The 22,359-nt window shown below is 44.1% G+C and overlaps 3 protein-coding genes and 6 non-coding genes across 9 annotated transcripts; 2 read left to right on the forward strand and 7 right to left on the reverse strand.

Annotated features, from left to right (window-relative positions):
- Positions 1-1,211: 1,211 nt before the first annotated feature.
- Positions 1,212-1,284, reverse strand: trnaa-ugc (transfer RNA alanine (anticodon UGC)). The gene has a single exon. It is a non-coding gene; the product is annotated as a tRNA-Ala (tRNA).
- Positions 1,285-4,978: 3,694 nt separating this feature from the next.
- Positions 4,979-5,051, reverse strand: trnaa-ugc (transfer RNA alanine (anticodon UGC)). Its single transcript has one exon. It is a non-coding gene; the product is annotated as a tRNA-Ala (tRNA).
- A 1,427-nt stretch (positions 5,052-6,478) lies between these two features.
- On the reverse strand, positions 6,479-6,551 carry trnaa-ugc (transfer RNA alanine (anticodon UGC)). Its single transcript has one exon. It is a non-coding gene; the product is annotated as a tRNA-Ala (tRNA).
- Positions 6,552-7,978: 1,427 nt separating this feature from the next.
- On the reverse strand, positions 7,979-8,051 carry trnaa-ugc (transfer RNA alanine (anticodon UGC)). The gene has a single exon. It is a non-coding gene; the product is annotated as a tRNA-Ala (tRNA).
- Positions 8,052-9,478: 1,427 nt separating this feature from the next.
- On the reverse strand, positions 9,479-9,551 carry trnaa-ugc (transfer RNA alanine (anticodon UGC)). The gene has a single exon. It is a non-coding gene; the product is annotated as a tRNA-Ala (tRNA).
- A 1,427-nt stretch (positions 9,552-10,978) lies between these two features.
- Positions 10,979-11,051, reverse strand: trnaa-ugc (transfer RNA alanine (anticodon UGC)). Its single transcript has one exon. It is a non-coding gene; the product is annotated as a tRNA-Ala (tRNA).
- Positions 11,052-17,511: 6,460 nt separating this feature from the next.
- On the forward strand, positions 17,512-18,654 carry LOC115251329 (histone H4-like; the record flags this gene model as incomplete). The annotated part of the gene is made up of 1 exon (XM_029843137.1): positions 17,512-18,654. A coding segment is annotated over one exon (342 nt), but the record flags the coding sequence as incomplete, so codon positions are not given.
- A 1,172-nt stretch (positions 18,655-19,826) lies between these two features.
- Positions 19,827-20,438, reverse strand: LOC101079598 (histone H2A). The gene has a single exon (XM_003967840.3). It carries the CDS (start codon positions 20,369-20,371, stop codon positions 19,994-19,996), a length of 378 nt encoding a protein of 125 aa, XP_003967889.1. The 5' UTR covers positions 20,372-20,438; the 3' UTR covers positions 19,827-19,993.
- A 231-nt stretch (positions 20,439-20,669) lies between these two features.
- LOC101063064 (histone H3) lies at positions 20,670-21,182 on the forward strand. Its single transcript, XM_029843017.1, has one exon. It carries the CDS (start codon positions 20,728-20,730, stop codon positions 21,136-21,138), a length of 411 nt encoding a protein of 136 aa, XP_029698877.1. The 5' UTR covers positions 20,670-20,727; the 3' UTR covers positions 21,139-21,182.
- Positions 21,183-22,359: the final 1,177 nt, after the last annotated feature.

Here is a 22,359-nt window from a genome sequence, read left to right on the forward strand (position 1 = left end):
GTCAACTGGACTGTTTTTCTTCTTTTGAAGATGTTTCGCTTTCTATCCAGAAGACTTCTTCAGTTCTGAGCTCACTGAGGAGAGAGCTTGAAAATACAGCCCTTGTGGACCTTTAGCATGCTAATGATCTGGGTGGTCACCTGAGAGTTGTTGGCAGGGTCGTTGATCGGGTGGTTCACCGAGTTTCAGTTGAGGTTTCTCCCGTTTGACTGCTGGCTCACATGGTGATGAGTCACCAGGTCTCCAGAAATGGTGTGAACGTTTGGTTTGTATTTGGAAGGAGTGGAGGACTGCATTGTATGTGGTTGATAGGAAGTGTGTGAGCCCACCCCCTCTGTTAAAGGATGGTATACCAAAGTAAAAGTTGTGGCAAACAGTGGTAGAATGACAAAGAGGATACATATTCTATTTGGAAACCAATATTGACATGTCCATTAGCCTCAGAGTAAAACAGGAAACACACGTACGATGAACCTCCGTGGAGAACGTGGGCATCGATCCCACTACGTCTCACATGCTAAGCGAGCGCTCTACCTTTTGAGCTAATTCCCCTCTCAGCAGTAGCCACCATAGTATGATCTCACAGCTGAGCTGATAACTGCTTGTTTTCGACCTGGGACATCCTGTATCTTCAATCTCATCCTGATTTCCAGAGGCTTTCGCCTGGTGTTGGTATGTTGACCTTGTTTCATCGTTTCTCAAAGCAATGTTTGTTGGATGTCTGTGTAGATTCTGAATCACCCAGGTTATAGTTATCCAAGGTAAGTTTTCCTTGTCAACTGGACTGTTTTTCTTCTCTTGAAGATGTTTCGCCTTCTATTCAGAAGACTTCTTCAGTTGGGAACTCGGTGTGGACAGAGCTTGAAAATATATCTTTTGTGGACCATTAGCATGCTAATGATGTAATGATTCATCTTTCCTCAAAGCAATGTCATTTGGATGTAATGAGGACAACATGAAGATTTGTAGCTGTAAAGAAATTTATTTCTCCTGTGTGCATTTTTTTTGTCATTTAGTGAGTGATTATGGAAAAGCAGGAGCTGTTGGGCAAGTTATTGTATGGGGGCCTTTTTTGCAAATCATTAGAGAAGAGTTAGAACAAACTAAAAGTTCTTACAAACAGTGCTAGACAGACTAAGAGGAAACATCGGCAAATAGTATGTCTGGTACAGTCAGTGTGATACAGGACACACTGTCCTAAAGTACCTAAATGGAGAATGTGGGCATCGATCCCACTACCTCTCACATGCAAAGCGAGCACTCTACCACTTGAGCTAATTCCCCTCTAAATGCTCACCACCATAATGTGATGTCAGAGCTGAGCTGATAACTGCTTATTTTTGGTCAGGGACATGTCTTCAATCACGTCCTTTTCCCACATGGTTTAGCGTGATGTTGGTGTGTTGACCGCGTTTCATCGTTTCTCAAAGCAATGTTTGTTGGATATCTGTGTCGATTCTGAATCATCCAGGTCATAGCTATCCAAGGTAAGTTTTCCTTGTCAACTGGACTGTTTTTCTTCTTTTGAAGATGTTTCGCTTTCTATCCAGAAGACTTCTTCAGTTCTGAGCTCACTGAGGAGAGAGCTTGAAAATACAGCCCTTGTGGACCTTTAGCATGCTAATGATCTGGGTGGTCACCTGAGAGTTGTTGGCAGGGTCGTTGATCGGGTGGTTCACCGAGTTTCAGTTGAGGTTTCTCCCGTTTGACTGCTGGCTCACATGGTGATGAGTCACCAGGTCTCCAGAAATGGTGTGAACGTTTGGTTTGTATTTGGAAGGAGTGGAGGACTGCATTGTATGTGGTTGATAGGAAGTGTGTGAGCCCACCCCCTCTGTTAAAGGATGGTATACCAAAGTAAAAGTTGTGGCAAACAGTGGTAGAATGACAAAGAGGATACATATTCTATTTGGAAACCAATATTGACATGTCCATTAGCCTCAGAGTAAAACAGGAAACACACGTACGATGAACCTCCGTGGAGAATGTGGGCATCGATCCCACTACCTCTCACATGCTAAGCTAGCGCTCTACCTTTTGAGCTAATTCCCCTCTCAGCAGTAGCCACCATAGTATGATCTCACAGCTGAGCTGATAACTGCTTGTTTTCGACCTGGGACATCCTGTATCTTCAATCTCATCCTGATTTCCAGAGGCTTTCGCCTGGTGTTGGTATGTTGACCTTGTTTCATCGTTTCTCAAAGCAATGTTTGTTGGATGTCTGTGTAGATTCTGAATCACCCAGGTTATAGTTATCCAAGGTAAGTTTTCCTTGTCAACTGGACTGTTTTTCTTCTCTTGAAGATGTTTCGCCTTCTATTCAGAAGACTTCTTCAGTTGGGAACTCGGTGTGGACAGAGCTTGAAAATATATCTTTTGTGGACCATTAGCATGCTAATGATGTAATGATTCATCTTTCCTCAAAGCAATGTCATTTGGATGTAATGAGGACAACATGAAGATTTGTAGCTGTAAAGAAATTTATTTCTCCTGTGTGCATTTTTTTTGTCATTTAGTGAGTGATTATGGAAAAGCAGGAGCTGTTGGGCAAGTTATTGTATGGGGGCCTTTTTTGCAAATCATTAGAGAAGAGTTAGAACAAACTAAAAGTTCTTACAAACAGTGCTAGACAGACTAAGAGGAAACATCAGCAAATAGTATGTCTGGTACAGTCAGTGTGATACAGGACACACTGTCCTAAAGTACCTAAATGGAGAATGTGGGCAACGATCCCACTACCTCTCACATGCAAAGCGAGCACTCTACCACTTGAGCTAATTCCCCTCTAAATGCTCACCACCATAATGTAATGTCAGAGCTGAGCTGATAACTGCTTATTTTTGGTCAGGGACATGTCTTCAATCACGTCCTTTTCCCACATGGTTTAGCGTGATGTTGGTGTGTTGACCGCGTTTCATCGTTTCTCAAAGCAATGTTTGTTGGATATCTGTGTCGATTCTGAATCATCCAGGTCATAGCTATCCAAGGTAAGTTTTCCTTGTCAACTGGACTGTTTTTCTTCTTTTGAAGATGTTTCGCTTTCTATCCAGAAGACTTCTTCAGTTCTGAGCTCGCTGAGGAGAGAGCTTGAAAATACAACCCTTGTGGACCTTTAGCATGCTAATGATCTGGGTGGTCACCTGAGAGTTGTTGGCAGGGTCGTTGATCGGGTGGTTCACCGAGTTTCAGTTGAGGTTTCTCCCGTTTGACTGCTGGCTCACATGGTGATGAGTCACCAGGTCTCCAGAAATGGTGTGAACGTTTGGTTTGTATTTGGAAGGAGTGGAGGACTGCATTGTATGTGGTTGATAGGAAGTGTGTGAGCCCACCCCCTCTGTTAAAGGATGGTATACCAAAGTAAAAGTTGTGGCAAACAGTGGTAGAATGACAAAGAGGATACATATTCTATTTGGAAACCAATATTGACATGTCCATTAGCCTCAGAGTAAAACAGGAAACACACGTACGATGAACCTCCGTGGAGAATGTGGGCATCGATCCCACTACCTCTCACATGCTAAGCGAGCTCTCTACCTTTTGAGCTAATTCCCCTCTCAGCAGTAGCCACCATAGTATGATCTCACAGCTGAGCTGATAACTGCTTGTTTTCGACCTGGGACATCCTGTATCTTCAATCTCATCCTGATTTCCAGAGGCTTTCGCCTGGTGTTGGTATGTTGACCTTGTTTCATCGTTTCTCAAAGGAATGTTTGTTGGATGTCTGTGTAGATTCTGAATCACCCAGGTTATAGTTATCCAAGGTAAGTTTTCCTTGTCAACTGGACTGTTTTTCTTCTCTTGAAGATGTTTCGCCTTCTATTCAGAAGACTTCTTCAGTTGGGAACTCGGTGTGGACAGAGCTTGAAAATATATCTTTTGTGGACCATTAGCATGCTAATGATGTAATGATTCATCTTTCCTCAAAGCAATGTCATTTGGATGTAATGAGGACAACATGAAGATTTGTAGCTGTAAAGAAATTTATTTCTCCTGTGTGCATTTTTTTTGTCATTTAGTGAGTGATTATGGAAAAGCAGGAGCTGTTGGGCAAGTTATTGTATGGGGGCCTTTTTTGCAAATCATTAGAGAAGAGTTAGAACAAACTAAAAGTTCTTACAAACAGTGCTAGACAGACTAAGAGGAAACATCGGCAAATAGTATGTCTGGTACAGTCAGTGTGATACAGGACACACTGTCCTAAAGTACCTAAATGGAGAATGTGGGCATCGATCCCACTACCTCTCACATGCAAAGCGAGCGGTCTACCGCTTGAGCTAATTCCCCTCTAAATGCTCACCACCATAATGTGATGTCAGAGCTGAGCTGATAACTGCTTATTTTTGGTCAGGGACATGTCTTCAATCACGTCCTTTTCCCACATGGTTTAGCGTGATGTTGGTGTGTTGACCGCGTTTCATCGTTTCTCAAAGCAATGTTTGTTGGATATCTGTGTCGATTCTGAATCATCCAGGTCATAGCTATCCAAGGTAAGTTTTCCTTGTCAACTGGACTGTTTTTCTTCTTTGAAGATGTTTCGCTTTCTATCCAGAAGACTTCTTCAGTTCTGAGCTCGCTGAGGAGAGAGCTTGAAAATACAGCCCTTGTGGACCTTTAGCATGCTAATGATCTGGGTGGTCACCTGAGAGTTGTTGGCAGGGTCGTTGATCTGGTGGTTCACCGAGTGTCAGTTGAGGTTTCTCCCGTTTGACTGCTGGCTCACATGGTGATGAGTCACCAGGTCTCCAGAAATGGTGTGAACGTTTGGTTTGTATTTGGAAGGAGTGGAGGACTGCATTGTATGTGGTTGATAGGAAGTGTGTGAGCCCACCCCCTCTGTTAAAGGATGGTATACCAAAGTAAAAGTTGCGGCAAACAGTGGTAGAATGACAAAGAGGATACATATTCTATTTGGAAACCAATATTGACATGTCCATTAGCCTCAGAGTAAAACAGGAAACACATGTACGATGAACCTCCGTGGAGAATGTGGGCATCGATCCCACTACCTCTCACATGCAAAGCGAGCGCTCTACCACTTGAGCTAATTCCCCGCTAAATGATCACCACCATAATGTGATGTCAGAGCTGAGCTGATAACTGCTTATTTTTGGTCAGGGACATGTCTTCAATCACGTCCTTTTCCCACATGGTTTAGCGTGATGTTGGTGTGTTGACCGCGTTTCATCGTTTCTCAAAGCAATGTTTGTTGGATATCTGTGTCGATTCTGAATCATCCAGGTCATAGCTATCCAAGGTAAGTTTTCCTTGTCAACTGGACTGTTTTTCTTCTTTTGAAGATGTTTCGCTTTCTATCCAGAAGACTTCTCCAGTTCTGAGCTCGCTGAGGAGAGAGCTTGAAAATACAGCCCTTGTGGACCTTTAGCATGCTAATGATCTGGGTGGTCACCTGAGAGTTGTTGGCAGGGTCGTTGATCGGGTGGTTCACCGAGTTTCAGTTGAGGTTTCTCCCGTTTGACTGCTGGCTCACATGGTGATGAGTCACCAGGTCTCCAGAAATGGTGTGAACGTTTGGTTTGTATTTGGAAGGAGTGGAGGACTGCATTGTATGTGGTTGATAGGAAGTGTGTGAGCCCACCCCCTCTGTTAAAGGATGGTATACCAAAGTAAAAGTTGTGGCAAACAGTGGTAGAATGACAAAGAGGATACATATTCTATTTGGAAACCAATATTGACATGTCCATTAGCCTCAGAGTAAAACAGGAAACACACGTACGATGAACCTTCGTGGAGAATGTGGGCATCGATCCCACTACCTCTCACATGCTAAGCGAGCGCTCTACCTTTTGAGCTAATTCCCCTCTCAGCAGTAGCCGCCATAGTATGATCTCACAGCTGAGCTGATAACTGCTTGTTTTCGACCTGGGACATCCTGTATCTTCAATCTCATCCTGATTTCCAGAGGCTTTCGCCTGGTGTTGGTATGTTGACCTTGTTTCATCGTTTCTCAAAGCAATGTTTGTTGGATGTCTGTGTAGATTCTGAATCACCCAGGTTATAGTTATCCAAGGTAAGTTTTCCTTGTCAACTGGACTGTTTTTCTTCTCTTGAAGATGTTTCGCCTTCTATTCAGAAGACTTCTTCAGTTGGGAACTCGGTGTGGACAGAGCTTGAAAATATATCTTTTGTGGACCATTAGCATGCTAATGATGTAATGATTCATCTTTCCTCAAAGCAATGTCATTTGGATGTAATGAGGAAAACATGAAGATTTGTAGCTGTAAAGAAATTTATTTCTCCTGTGTGCATTTTTTTTGTCATTTAGTGAGTGATTATGGAAAAGCAGGAGCTGTTGGGCAAGTTATTGTATGGGGGCCTTTTTTGCAAATCATTAGAGAAGAGTTAGAACAAACTAAAAGTTCTTACAAACAGTGCTAGACAGACTAAGAGGAAACATCGGCAAATAGTATGTCTGGTACAGTCAGTGTGATACAGGACACACTGTCCTAAAGTACCTAAATGGAGAATGTGGGCATCGATCCCACTACCTCTCACATGCAAAGCGAGCACTCTACCACTTGAGCTAATTCCCCTCTAAATGCTCACCACCATAATGTGATGTCAGAGCTGAGCTGATAACTGCTTATTTTTGGTCAGGGACATGTCTTCAATCACGTCCTTTTCCCACATGGTTTAGCGTGATGTTGGTGTGTTGACCGCGTTTCATCGTTTCTCAAAGCAATGTTTGTTGGATATCTGTGTCGATTCTGAATCATCCAGGTCATAGCTATCCAAGGTAAGTTTTCCTTGTCAACTGGACTGTTTTTCTTCTTTTGAAGATGTTTCGCTTTCTATCCAGAAGACTTCTTCAGTTCTGAGCTCGCTGAGGAGAGAGCTTGAAAATACAACCCTTGTGGACCTTTAGCATGCTAATTATCTGGGTGGTCACCTGAGAGTTGTTGGCAGGGTCGTTGATCGGGTGGTTCACCGAGTTTCAGTTGAGGTTTCTCCCGTTTGACTGCTGGCTCACATGGTGATGAGTCACCAGGTCTCCAGAAATGGTGTGAACGTTTGGTTTGTATTTGGAAGGAGTGGAGGACTGCATTGTATGTGGTTGATAGGAAGTGTGTGAGCCCACCCGCTCTGTTAAAGGATGGTATACCAAAGTAAAAGTTGTGGCAAACAGTGGTAGAATGACAAAGAGGATACATATTCTATTTGGAAACCAATATTGACATGTCCATTAGCCTCAGAGTAAAACAGGAAACACACGTACGATGAACCTCCGTGGAGAACGTGGGCATCGATCCCACTACCTCTCACATGCTAAGCGAGCGCTCTACCTTTTGAGCTAATTCCCCTCTCAGCAGTAGCCACCATAGTATGATCTCACAGCTGAGCTGATAAATGCTTGTTTTCGACCTGGGACATCCTGTATCTTCAATCTCATCCTGATTTCCAGAGGCTTTCGCCTGGTGTTGGTATGTTGACCTTGTTTCATCGTTTCTCAAAGCAATGTTTGTTGGATGTCTGTGTAGATTCTGAATCACCCAGGTTATAGTTATCCAAGGTAAGTTTTCCTTGTCAACTGGACTGTTTTTCTTCTCTTGAAGATGTTTCGCCTTCTATTCAGAAGACTTCTTCAGTTGGGAACTCGGTGTGGACAGAGCTTGAAAATATATCTTTTGTGGACCATTAGCATGCTAATGATGTAATGATTCATCTTTCCTCAAAGCAATGTCATTTGGATGTAATGAGGACAACATGAAGATTTGTAGCTGTAAAGAAATTTATTTCTCCTGTGTGCATTTTTTTTGTCATTTAGTGAGTGATTATGGAAAAGCAGGAGCTGTTGGGCAAGTTATTGTATGGGGGCCTTTTTTGCAAATCATTAGAGAAGAGTTAGAACAAACTAAAAGTTCTTACAAACAGTGCTAGACAGACTAAGAGGAAACATCGGCAAATAGTATGTCTGGTACAGTCAGTGTGATACAGGACACACTGTCCTAAAGTACCTAAATGGAGAATGTGGGCATCGATCCCACTACCTCTCACATGCAAAGCGAGCACTCTACCACTTGAGCTAATTCCCCTCTAAATGCTCACCACCATAATGTGATGTCAGAGCTGAGCTGATAACTGCTTATTTTTGGTCAGGGACATGTCTTCAATCACGTCCTTTTCCCACATGGTTTAGCGTGATGTTGGTGTGTTGACCGCGTTTCATCGTTTCTCAAAGCAATGTTTGTTGGATATCTGTGTCGATTCTGAATCATCCAGGTCATAGCTATCCAAGGTAAGTTTTCCTTGTCAACTGGACTGTTTTTCTTCTTTTGAAGATGTTTCGCTTTCTATCCAGAAGACTTCTTCAGTTCTGAGCTCGCTGAGGAGAGAGCTTGAAAATACAACCCTTGTGGACCTTTAGCATGCTAATTATCTGGGTGGTCACCTGAGAGTTGTTGGCAGGGTCGTTGATCGGGTGGTTCACCGAGTTTCAGTTGAGGTTTCTCCCGTTTGACTGCTGGCTCACATGGTGATGAGTCACCAGGTCTCCAGAAATGGTGTGAACGTTTGGTTTGTATTTGGAAGGAGTGGAGGACTGCATTGTATGTGGTTGATAGGAAGTGTGTGAGCCCACCCGCTCTGTTAAAGGATGGTATACCAAAGTAAAAGTTGTGGCAAACAGTGGTAGAATGACAAAGAGGATACATATTCTATTTGGAAACCAATATTGACATGTCCATTAGCCTCAGAGTAAAACAGGAAACACACGTACGATGAACCTCCGTGGAGAATGTGGGCATCGATCCCACTACCTCTCACATGCTAAGCGAGCGCTCTACCTTTTGAGCTAATTCCCCTCTCAGCAGTAGCCACCATAGTATGATCTCACAGCTGAGCTGATAAATGCTTGTTTTCGACCTGGGACATCCTGTATCTTCAATCTCATCCTGATTTCCAGAGGCTTTCGCCTGGTGTTGGTATGTTGACCTTGTTTCATCGTTTCTCAAAGCAATGTTTGTTGGATGTCTGTGTAGATTCTGAATCACCCAGGTTATAGTTATCCAAGGTAAGTTTTCCTTGTCAACTGGACTGTTTTTCTTCTCTTGAAGATGTTTCGCCTTCTATTCAGAAGACTTCTTCAGTTGGGAACTCGGTGTGGACAGAGCTTGAAAATATATCTTTTGTGGACCATTAGCATGCTAATGATGTAATGATTCATCTTTCCTCAAAGCAATGTCATTTGGATGTAATGAGGACAACATGAAGATTTGTAGCTGTAAAGAAATTTATTTCTCCTGTGTGCATTTTTTTTGTCATTTAGTGAGTGATTATGGAAAAGCAGGAGCTGTTGGGCAAGTTATTGTATGGGGGCCTTTTTTGCAAATCATTAGAGAAGAGTTAGAACAAACTAAAAGTTCTTACAAACAGTGCTAGACAGACTAAGAGGAAACATCGGCAAATAGTATGTCTGGTACAGTCAGTGTGATACAGGACACACTGTCCTAAAGTACCTAAATGGAGAATGTGGGCATCGATCCCACTACCTCTCACATGCAAAGCGAGCACTCTACCACTTGAGCTAATTCCCCTCTAAATGCTCACCACCATAATGTGATGTCAGAGCTGAGCTGATAACTGCTTATTTTTGGTCAGGGACATGTCTTCAATCACGTCCTTTTCCCACATGGTTTAGCGTGATGTTGGTGTGTTGACCGCGTTTCATCGTTTCTCAAAGCAATGTTTGTTGGATATCTGTGTCGATTCTGAATCATCCAGGTCATAGCTATCCAAGGTAAGTTTTCCTTGTCAACTGGACTGTTTTTCTTCTTTTGAAGATGTTTCGCTTTCTATCCAGAAGACTTCTTCAGTTCTGAGCTCGCTGAGGAGAGAGCTTGAAAATACAACCCTTGTGGACCTTTAGCATGCTAATTATCTGGGTGGTCACCTGAGAGTTGTTGGCAGGGTCGTTGATCGGGTGGTTCACCGAGTTTCAGTTGAGGTTTCTCCCGTTTGACTGCTGGCTCACATGGTGATGAGTCACCAGGTCTCCAGAAATGGTGTGAACGTTTGGTTTGTATTTGGAAGGAGTGGAGGACTGCATTGTATGTGGTTGATAGGAAGTGTGTGAGCCCACCCGCTCTGTTAAAGGATGGTATACCAAAGTAAAAGTTGTGGCAAACAGTGGTAGAATGACAAAGAGGATACATATTCTATTTGGAAACCAATATTGACATGTCCATTAGCCTCAGAGTAAAACAGGAAACACACGTACGATGAACCTCCGTGGAGAATGTGGGCATCGATCCCACTACCTCTCACATGCTAAGCGAGCGCTCTACCTTTTGAGCTAATTCCCCTCTCAGCAGTAGCCACCATAGTATGATCTCACAGCTGAGCTGATAAATGCTTGTTTTCGACCTGGGACATCCTGTATCTTCAATCTCATCCTGATTTCCAGAGGCTTTCGCCTGGTGTTGGTATGTTGACCTTGTTTCATCGTTTCTCAAAGCAATGTTTGTTGGATGTCTGTGTAGATTCTGAATCACCCAGGTTATAGTTATCCAAGGTAAGTTTTCCTTGTCAACTGGACTGTTTTTCTTCTCTTGAAGATGTTTCGCCTTCTATTCAGAAGACTTCTTCAGTTGGGAACTCGGTGTGGACAGAGCTTGAAAATATATCTTTTGTGGACCATTAGCATGCTAATGATGTAATGATTCATCTTTCCTCAAAGCAATGTCATTTGGATGTAATGAGGACAACATGAAGATTTGTAGCTGTAAAGAAATTTATTTCTCCTGTGTGCATTTTTTTTGTCATTTAGTGAGTGATTATGGAAAAGCAGGAGCTGTTGGGCAAGTTATTGTATGGGGGCCTTTTTTGCAAATCATTAGAGAAGAGTTAGAACAAACTAAAAGTTCTTACAAACAGTGCTAGACAGACTAAGAGGAAACATCGGCAAATAGTATGTCTGGTACCGTCAGTGTGATACAGGACACACTGTCCTAAAGTACCTAAATGGAGAATGTGGGCATCGATCCCACTACCTCTCACATGCAAAGCGAGCGCTCTACCGCTTGAGCTAATTCCCCTCTAAATGCTCACCACCATAATGTGATGTCAGAGCTGAGCTGATAACTGCTTATTTTTGGTCAGGGACATGTCTTCAATCACGTCCTTTTCCCACATGGTTTAGCGTGATGTTGGTGTGTTGACCGCGTTTCATCGTTTCTCAAAGCAATGTTTGTTGGATATCTGTGTCGATTCTGAATCATCCAGGTCATAGCTATCCAAGGTAAGTTTTCCTTGTCAACTGGACTGTTTTTCTTCTTTTGAAGATGTTTCGCTTTCTATCCAGAAGACTTCTTCAGTTCTGAGCTCGCTGAGGAGAGAGCTTGAAAATACAGCCCTTGTGGACCTTTAGCATGCTAATGATGTAATGATTCATCATTCCTCAAAGCAATGTCATTTGGATGAGATGAGGACAACATGAAGATTTGTAGCTGTAAAGAAATTTATTTCTTCTGGGTGCATGTTCAACTCCAGTTCAAAGGCGAGTACTTCTTGCCAAGTCTGAATTAATATCTGATTTCATGCTCAGTTAGCCCCGTCTAACCAAGTGCTGTTGTTAAAGGCAGTCGGGATACTGTGTGGGTATTTAGGGGTCACCTGAAATAGAGAGGCATCTTCTTTTAAATTATCTCAATCAATCAATCAATCAATCAATCAATCTTTATATAGCGTCTTATACAATCAAAATTGTTTCAAGGCGCTTTCCAGAATCCCCGGGCCTGACCCCAGACAAGCAACAGTGGCAAGGAAAAACTCCCCTTTAACAGGAAGAAACCTTGAGCAGGACCAGGCTCATGTAGGGGGACCCTCCTGCTGATGGCCGGCTGGGTAAAGAGAGAGGAGAAGGGGGAGGACAGGTAGAGGATAGGATAGGTAGGAGAGGAGAGGAGAGGGGTAGAGGAGAGGAGAAGTAGAGTGAAGGGGAGGTAGAGGAGAGGAGAAGGAGGAGGAGGGGAAAGAGAAGAGGAAAGAAGAGGAGCGGGAGATGAGAAGGAGAAGGAGGGGGAGAGGAGAGGAGAGGGAGAGGAGAGGCACAGAGCACAGAAACACACACAAAAAATATGATGCACAATCACTTCAGCGGGGCCGGAGGTCATTATGCAGCTCCGAGGGCGGCGATACCTGTAAATAAATAGGGGGGGGGGGGGAGAAGCAGAAAAACTACACAAGAATCAGCATAACTAGTCTGCTTGATGAGGAGAGGAAAGGAGAGGAGAGGAGAGGAAACCATGACCCAGTGGAGTGACAGAGGCCTGTCAGGTGATCATGTTTCTGGACCCCGGCAGCCTTGGCCTATAACAGCATAACTAAGATGTGACCTAACGATTAGACGACCCCCTAAGTATGATAATTTGTCTGTCTATGATAGTAACTGGAACTACTGAATTAGTAACAATAAGCTTTTTCAAAGAGGTAGGTTTTGAGTCTGATCTTAAAAGTAGCGATGGAGTCAGCCTCCCGTACCTGGACAGGGAGCTGGTTCCATAGCAAGGGGGCCTGGTAGCTAAATGCTCGGCCCCCCATTCTACTCCTGGAAACTCTGGGAACCACAAGTAGACCAGCATTCTGAGAGCGGAGCGGTCTATTGGGCTGATAAGGTATCACTAGCTCCTCCAGGTAGGATGGAGCTAGGCCTCTGAGGACCTTGTCGGTCAAAAGAAGGGTTTTAAAAATTATTCTAAATTTAACAGGCAGCCAATGAAGCGACGCCAGTACAGGAGTAATGTGATCTCTTTTGTCAATACCTGTCAGAACTCTGGCTGCAGCATTTTGGATCAACTGGAGGCTCCTTAAAGAGTTGTTTGGACACCCTGATAATAAAGAGTTACAGTAGTCCAGCCTGGAAGTAACAAATGCATGGACTAACTTTTCAGCATCATGCCGCGTCAGCAGTTTCCTGATCTTTGTGATGTTCTTCAAGTGAAAAAAGGCACTTCTAGAGACTAATTTAATGTGTGAGTTGAAGGAGAGATTTTGATCAAAGGTTACTCCTAGATTCCTCACAGAGAGACTAGATGTTAATGAGATACCATCTAGAGTGATCATGTGATCTACTCTATCCCTGAGAGGTTCAGGACCAAACACCATGACCTCAGTTTTTCCTGGGTTAAGGAGGAGGAAATTTGAAGACATTCAGGACTTTATGTCTTTAAGACAGGTCTGGAACTTCACTAACTTCTCTGTCTCCTCTGGTTTCATGGATAAATAGAGCTGAGTGTCATCAGCATAACAATGAAAATTTATCCCATGCTGCCGAATAATGTTCCCTAAGGGAAGCATGTACAATGTGAAGAGGATTGGTCCGAGTACAGAACCTTGAGGAACTCCATGGCTAACCCTACTGTATGAGGAGGGAACACCATGGACATGAGCGAACTGGTATCTATCAGATAAATATGATCTAAACCAGTCTAGTGCTGTCCCTTTAATCCCAATCACATGTTCCAGTCTCTGTAACAGGATGCTGTGATCAACTGTATCAAAAGCAGCACTGAGGTCCAGCAGAACCAGCATAGAGACCAGTCCATGATCGGAAGCTATGAGAAGATCATTAGTGACTTTAAGAAGTGCTGTTTCTGTGCTGTGGTGAGCTCTAAAGCCTGACTGAAACATCTCAAACAGGCTGTTCCTCTGCAGGTGCTCCAGTAACTGAGTCACCACCACCTTCTCTAGAACTTTAGAGACAAAAGGAAGGTTGGATAATGGCCTATAATTTGCTAAGACATCAGGATCCAGTGATGGTTTTTTAAGCAACGGCTTAATCACTGCCACCTTGTAGGACCGGGGTACATAACCTGACACTAAAGAACCGTTGATCTGGTCCAGGATAGAACTGCCTATCAATGGTAAAACATCCTTCAACAGGTGTGTTGGGATGGGATCTAAAAGACACGTGGTGGTCTTGGATTTCTGAATTAGCGATGACGCCTCAGAAAAAAATATAGGGCTGAAGGAGCTTAAGGGCTCGTTGGAGACCCTGTATGTTCCCACAGTCGGCACATCTGGTGATGGTCCAGTTGTTGGGATGGCCTGGTTAGCTTTCTCTCTGATAGCTAGAACGTTATCAGTGAAGAAGCTCATGAAGTCTTCACCACTCAGGGAAGAAGGGATACGTGGATCTAAAACACTGTGACTCTTAGTTAATTTGGCCAGTGCTGAAACGAAACCTGGGGTTGCTCTTATTTTCCTCAATCAAAGAAGAAAAATAAGCTGTTCTAGCCTTGCAAAGGGCCTTTTTGTAAACTAATAGACAGTCTTTCCAGGCTACATGGTAGCTGTCTATTTTACAAGAATGCCACTTCCTTTCCAGTCTTCGCACTTTCTGCTTGAGGGTCCTGATATGTGAATTATACCAGGGGGCACACCTCCTCTGATTTACTATTTTCTTTTTCAGGGGGGCAACAGAATCAAGCGTGATTCTCAGTGAGGTTGCTGCACCTTCAGGAATAGAGTCAACCTCAGCAGGGCTAAGATTATAATGACTGGGATCACTTCCTTAAACTTAGCTACAGCATTATCTGAAAGACATCTGCTATAGTAAGACTTTGTTCTGAGCATAGAAGAATCCTTAATCATAAATGTAAAAGTGATCAAAGAATGGTCTTACAGGAGTGGGTTCTGAGGGAACACTGACACATGTTCTACCTCAACACCATAAGTCAGGACTAGATCTAAGGTGTGGTTGAAGCTATGAGTTGGTTGGTTTATCTGCTGGAGGAAACCAACTGACTCAAGTAATGAAATGAAGCCATTTCTAAAGCTGTCATTTATAACGTCCATATGGATATTAAAGTCTCCAATGATAATGACTTTGTCTGTTCTAAGCACCAAGTCAGATAAGAAATCAGAGAACTCAGACAGGAACTCTGAATGTGGCCCAGCAGGGGGCCGATATACAACTACAAACAGAAGTGGCTTTTCTGTCCTCCAGTTCAGATGAGTGATGCCAAGAGTCAGGCTTTCAGATGAACTGAAGCTATGTTTTGGTCTGGGATTAATTAATAACTTGGAGTGATAGATTGCTGCCACTCCCCCTCCTCGACCAGTAACACGTGGAATATGATAATTAAGATGGGTAGGAGGAGTAGATTTATTTAAGCTAACATACTCCTCCTCCTGAAGCCAGGTCTCAGTAAGACAAAATAAATCAATGTGATGATCCGCTATCAGGTCGTGCACTAACAGGGATTTACACAAAATAGATCTAATATTTAACAGTCCACACTTAATTGTGATATTAGTTTCTCCAACTTGTGCTTCAGTATTAATTTTAATAAGATTTGGTGATTGACCGCTCCCCTGCTCTGTGCTTGGTGAACTTTTAACTGTGGAACAGAGACTACCTCTATAGTTTTAAATATGTTATTGTTGGCAGATGAGGGTTCTAAGGAAGCAGCAGAGAGGTGTGTAAGACTACAACTCTGCATCCTGGTCTGGACCCTGGATTGTCAGGTCACTTTGGGTCTAATAAAATTAGCCAAATTACTAGAAATGAGAGAGGCACCATCCCGTGTGGGATGGACACCATCTCTCCTAATCAGACCAGGTTTTCCCCAAAAAGTGCTCCAATTGTTTATAAAGGCCACCTGGTTTTCGGGGCACCACCGTGACAGCCAGCGACGGAGCGACGACATGCGGCTAAACATCTCATCGCTGGCCAGATTGGGGAGGGGACCAGAGAATGCTACGGAGTCCGACATCGTTTTTGCGTAGTTACACACCGACTCCAAGTTAATTTTAGTGACCTCCGACTGACGAAGCCGGGTGTCGTTGGCTCCGACGTGAATAATAACTTTACCAAATTTACGATTACGTCTCGCCAGCAGCCATAAATTTGCTTCTATGTCGCCCGCTATGGCCCCCGGAATGCACCTAACTATGGTCGCTGGAGTCGGCTTCACATGGCGCAAAACAGAGTCGCCAATTAGAGTTAGAAGCTGAGAACTGAGCTGATAACTGCTTGTGTGTGGCCAGTGGAGTGTGTTATTTGATTGTGACAAATGTCATTTCATGGATGAAATGAGGACAATATGAAGATCTGTCGCTGTAAAGAAATTTATTTCTCCTGTGTGCATTTTTTTTTTGTCATTTAGTGAGTGATTATGGAAAAGGAGGAGCTGTTGGGCAAGTTATTGTATGGGGGCCTTTTTTGCAAATCATTAGAGAAGAGCTAGAACAAACTAAAAGTTCTTACAAACAGTGCTAGACAGACTAAGAGGAAACATCGGCAAATAGTATGTCTGGTACAGTCAGTGTGATACAGGACACACTGTCCTAAAGTACCTAAATGGAGAATGTGGGCATCGACCTCACTACCTCTCACATGCACAGTAAGTGAGCTAGCATTTGAGCTAATTCCCTCTTGCCAAAAGTCGCATGTCCAAATTTCCACAGGGTTTAGCCTGATGTTGGTTTGTTGGACAACAGGAAGATCTGGAGCTGTAAAACTTTTATTTCTCTTGGGTGCAATTTTTTTGCCTTTTGGGGAGTCATTATAAACGGATCAGTCAAACGGATTAACAACCCCCTCTGCTACTTATTTGACCAGATCAATATCCCAGAAGTTTGAATGATGGGTTGCTATACTCTGATTAAAAAGTGTTCCTCTAATTTTTTGAGCAGTGTACTTGGAGAGGAGAGGAGAGGAGAGATTATTTAAATAACCCATGTAATTTGGTTTTGAACAGGTGTGATACTGGTATGTGGCCAAAGCATACACATTTGATGTTGCTCACAGTGGTCCTCAGTGTGCTCAGGGAATATATATTCATATAGAGCAAAGTATTGTAAGTTATATAAAGTTTTCTTTTTATTGTAGAATAATATTCCTGTCGGTTTTTGTTCCTATTCATATTCAAAAACATTTACTTTCAGTGTGTTCAATAAATGTTTATCCTGTTCAGCCCACAACCTAAAGTGTGCTTTGAGTTTTGGCCCCAGGTGCAATTGAGTTTGACACCCCTGCTTTAGAGCTCACCCCAGATTTGGCACCTTTCTCTGTCACGAGAATGTCTTCTGAACACATTATTTTGTATACTATAAAACTGTCTTCCTCTTTCCCACTGTGTTTACCATTTATTTTTCATCTCTTTTGATGCCAGATTTAATATGTCATTCAGTCATTCAGACTTCATTTGTTTTTGGTCTTTTGGAAAAAATTTATTTTATTCTCTTCAAACCCTATATGGGCCCGAACCCAGATGAACTTGACCTCTACTCCTGCTCTATTAATCATCTATAATATATGTTCAACATCAATTATTATATCTTGCCTTGTGTCTGAATAACTATGCTGAATATTGTATATATACAATATGTATATACAACATTCTGAACACACACACGTATGTAAGGTACCGTAAAAGGTACCATATAAAGAGCTGAGCAAATGTAATAAAAATCATCTGGTGAAGCAGGAAATGTTCCTGAAACATGTAGTTTCTGTTTCAGTCAGCAGAGGGCACAACAATCCAGGATTGACCACCCAGAGGAAGCAGCAGCATCCCTCAGCAAGCCAAGACGTCTGGAAGAGGGAAAGGTCTCCGCAAAGGAGGTGCCAAGCGGCAACGAAAGGTTCTCCGTGATAACATCCAGGGCATCACCAAACCAGCCATCCGCCATCTGGCTCATCGCGGTGGTGTGAAGCGAATCTCTGGGCTGATCTACGAGGAGACCCGCGGTGTGCTAAAGGTGTTTCTGGAGAACGTGATCCGTGACGCAGTCACCTACACCGAGCACGCCAAGAGGAAGACCGTCACCGCCATGGACGTGGCCTATGCTCTAAAGAGGCAGGGACGCACTCTGTATGGCTTCAGAGGTTAAACGGCTGCTATAGCAACAATCCAAAGGCTCTTTAAAGAGCCATTCACGTCTTTAAAAATTTCAGAATTCCTGAGCCACCCAGCAAATTGAGGATGGATATGAACAGTGTAAAATATACATTACTGTATTAACACAGTTGACGTTAAACCGACACAGACCTTGAACATTCATTCCAATACTAACTGGTTACCCTTGCGCGGTGGCTGCTGCTGCGAGTCCGCATGGTTCTCAAGACATCTCAGGTGTTTGGGCTTCTTGTACTCGTCTGATCTACATATCACTTCTGGCTGAAGCTCATCTGGAGAAAAGTCCCAATTATTGGGTGGGAATAAAGATGACGTTTCTTTGTCCAAGGGCACAGAGTTGGTTTCAACCAGCCACTTATGGTATCAATGAAGTCTTTTTGCTCTTTATTGGTGTGATAGTTGGCTTCTACAGGTTCATGCAGGCCCTCACCTTGGCTGGTGGCAACTCTAACTTACCTCACTTCAACATTGGGAGTGACACTTTTCTAAAGAGGCTGGAACAGCAAGAAGAGATGCCCTGTGTTCAATGTTGAATTTGTCTCGCCAGTTGAAGATGGACTCGGGACCAGCTCAAACTTTAGCTATGTCACAGTTGCCCTCAATGGTGCTGGACACAAGCACAAAAACCCAAACTGAGCAGCTGCTGGCCCTGTAAAGTCTAATTTTATGAAACATATATTTGAATGCAAGTATTCTGACTTGATCTGTCTGGTTCCTCCAGCCACTGATAGTAACTTCATTTATTAGTCTCACTTTGTTTAATTATCCGAACAAACTCTTGCTAAAAAAACAAACCTTGAGATACTGCTCATTACACTTGCTCCATGTTCAACAGTAACAATTTCTAATGTGACACATGGAAATCAGAGGGCAGGGTTCATTATCATTTACACGTACAGTATATTACATGTATAAGATGCCTGTAAAATTCACCTCTTTGCAGTAGCAGTCAAAACTGCAACTTTTTTTTAAAATAATGGTGAATTGTGGCACTTTGGCATTTTATATGATTGAATATTCTGTAGCTTTGTGGTGCTATGCAACAGCCCTCAATTCAAATTCACATTCTTTAGAGCCACACAGGCTAGTCATTGTGTCTCTGCGATTGTTGATGCATAAGAAGCAGAGACAGAAAGGAAATAACCTTTGCTCTTCTGATAGTTGAGTGGCGTCTGTATAAAGCAGAGAAATAATCAGAGATGCTGAGCGCTACTCTTGCAGGGAGCAGAGAAAGTGGCTCATAACTGGGACCTGGGCAAGAATTGTGCAGATTTCTCTACTCACACAAGTGCTGCAGCACATTTAAACACATTATTCTCTACATTTTATCCGGTTCCGTCCACAGCTAGCCCTCAGCAGTTCGGTTTCCTTCATTTGTCGCCATGTTCTGGAGGGAGAACAAACACATGCGCGACGACCTGAAGACGGCTGTGAGCGGGCGGCCAGGGGGTTGAGTCTTCACGGTCCTCGTGTCGTGTTTAAGTACAGTTCTGTCGTCCGTTCACGTCACCTGATTGAAACTGTTTGAGACGATTAGCGAAGATGGGAGAAGGTTCGTCGGGTTCACACTGGACGCGGACGGAAATCGCGCACCATCCGCAGCCCTCTCCTTCACACCTGAAGTTCTCCGCGCCGGTCGACCAGCGATCTGCTCCTCAGCTGTTGGCTGCTCATACCCGTCTTGTCTGTAAATAAGTGAAACGCTGAAATCCCGAAAGATTAAACCTTTACATTCCCTTTTCACAGTCCAGTCTCTCATGTGCGGGCGCGCGCAGCTACACATATGATCGCGGGGGTAGAGCGCGATCGCTCGTGCACGGGCGGGACAAGACGCTGCACGGCAAGCGCCAAACGCAGCGCTTCGCGTCGTCGTGCACCAGGCGTGACAGCCAACGCAGCATATCCATGTCGTTTCCTTAGGAGATGAGTTAAACACAAGACACTTTCAGAAGACTTCGTGTTTATTGCAAGTCACTAAAGAATCCCAGTGGTCACATATTAAAGCCTAAGACCAAACCACCGCTCAGTTTCCCATGTTTTGGGAGGGAAGCCGCTCTTTATCACAGTGTGGGTGGCTCTGAAAAGAGCCGTTTGATGCTCGGACAGAAAGACACTTATTTGGCCTTCTCGGTCTTCTTGGGCAGCAGGACAGCCTGGATGTTGGGCAACACGCCGCCCTGAGCGATCGTCACGCCTCCCAGCAGCTTGTTCAGCTCCTCGTCGTTGCGCACAGCCAGCTGCAGGTGGCGGGGGATGATACGAGTCTTCTTGTTGTCGCGGGCAGCGTTTCCAGCCAACTCCAGGATCTCAGCCGTCAGATACTCCAGCACAGCGGCCAGGTACACAGGAGCGCCGGCGCCAACGCGCTCAGCATAGTTGCCCTTGCGGAGCAGCCTGTGAACACGGCCCACTGGGAACTGGAGCCCGGCCCGAGAAGAGCGAGTCTTGGCCTTAGCTCTGGCTTTGCCACCGGTTTTCCCGCGACCGCTCATTTTTCCTTCAGCTTCTTCAGAACACACTAAAGCCTGAAATGATGTTTCAAGTCGATACGATCCTTATTTATTGCTCACCAGCGGGTCCTCTGAGCTGGCCTGACCAATCAGAGACAAAGCCGCTCTCTCCGTCGTTTGGCGCACTTTTAAAGCGTCAGCACCAACCAATAAGGAGCGGAGATTCGGCTAGTGGGTCGGACTCTGGGCGGAGCTGAGAGCCACTTGCATCGTACAGCCAATCACGAGTCCGGGTGTCAAACCCGCGTCATCGTCGGGCCCGCTGTTCCGACGCTTTAAGAGCGGCGGCGCCGGCAGTTATTGTAACCTTCCATTCCGAGAACAAGCAACAGTTAGTAATGGCGAGAACCAAGCAGACCGCCCGTAAATCCACCGGAGGAAAAGCTCCCAGGAAGCAGCTGGCCACCAAGGCTGCCAGGAAGAGCGCCCCGGCCACCGGCGGAGTGAAGAAGCCTCACCGTTACAGGCCTGGTACCGTGGCTCTCAGGGAGATCCGTCGGTACCAGAAATCCACCGAGCTGCTCATCCGCAAGCTGCCCTTCCAGCGCCTGGTGAGGGAGATCGCTCAGGACTTCAAGACCGACCTGCGCTTCCAGAGCTCGGCTGTCATGGCTCTGCAGGAGGCTAGCGAGGCCTACCTGGTGGGTCTGTTCGAGGACACCAACCTGTGCGCCATCCACGCCAAGAGGGTCACCATCATGCCCAAAGATATCCAGCTGGCCCGTCGTATCCGCGGAGAGAGAGCTTAAACTAGCTGCTCATACACATCAACAAAGGCTCTTTTAAGAGCCACAGCAACTCTTCGCAAGGGCTTCCTGCCACATGCTTCTCACTTGCCACGTGTCTGCAAGACGTTTTTACCTCACAAATATTTAATCACATATTTAAACATTAAACTCTTCCTAGTTAAGGGTTTTATAAATGGGACCTACATAACACCTCAAATTACATTTTAATCACTTGGAACATGACTTTCCCGTCACATTTATTAGCATTAGTTAGATTCTGCCAGTTTACATGTCTAGATTTTAGTTGAAAGACTAAACCCAAAACTATGTACATATTGGATAAAGGACAGAAATAAACTTGGAGTTGAACAAACCAGAGCTTTGTAAAATAAAAATATTGTAGTGTTGCCGACCAGGTTTTGTAATGTTTTTTTTTTTTCTCCTCAGCTTGAATTATCTGATCTGTGTACCAGCCATACATCAGAAGCAGATTTATTGCCATTGTTCATGTAATACACAGTATTACACAAACTAGGAATTTGTCTTGGTGAGACGCGACATTCAACATAAAGAAGACCACACTAGAATAAGATAAATAAAATAAAAATAAGACATATATACAGTATATACATAAATAGTAAGTGGTAAGAAATAGTGCAGGTCAATGCAGGAGTAATGTGATGTATTGTTCGTGAGTCCGACTGGCTGCTGTACATGGTGCTTAAGTGATAAGTCACTTGGTGTTCAGCAGCCTGATGGCAGAGGGGAAGAAGCTGTTTGTGTAGCGGGAGGTTTTGGTCCGAATGGACCGTAGTCTCCTGCCTGAGGGGAGGGGGGGAAACAGTCCGTGACCAGGGTGGGAAGGGTCGGCCGTGATCCGACCTGCACACCTCCGGGTCCTGGAGATATACATCTAGTAGAACACACCTGTGTGATGTCACAAGAGCATTAATTTTAATAACTCTTTGCTTAACTCATTGAAGACATGTCTCCATGTGGTTTTCAAAGTTTAATATAATGCTGCTGACTCCATGTATTTTGCAAAGTTGCCAAGCACCTTTGGTGCAGCAGTCTCTTGGTGAAGACAGTGTGTCGAACACCTGATTTATCTCCAAGACAACAATAACACTGAGACTGGGGAAGATATGGACATACATGGAGAAATATAATAACATGACACCAATAGAAAAGGTTTTTGATGTGATCATGTCAAATTAATCTCTGAAAAGGTTACAGCAGGTG

Source organism: Takifugu rubripes, chromosome 10 (assembly GCF_901000725.2).
Source record: "Takifugu rubripes chromosome 10, fTakRub1.2, whole genome shotgun sequence".
NCBI lineage: Eukaryota > Metazoa > Chordata > Actinopteri > Tetraodontiformes > Tetraodontidae > Takifugu > Takifugu rubripes.

Excerpts from the sequence above, each read along its gene's own strand:
- LOC101079598 (XM_003967840.3), bottom strand. The coding sequence starts at position 20,371 with ATGAGCGGTCGCGGGAAAACCGGTGGCAAAGCCAGAGCTAAGGCCAAG.
- LOC101063064 (XM_029843017.1), top strand. The coding sequence starts at position 20,728 with ATGGCGAGAACCAAGCAGACCGCCCGTAAATCCACCGGAGGAAAAGCT.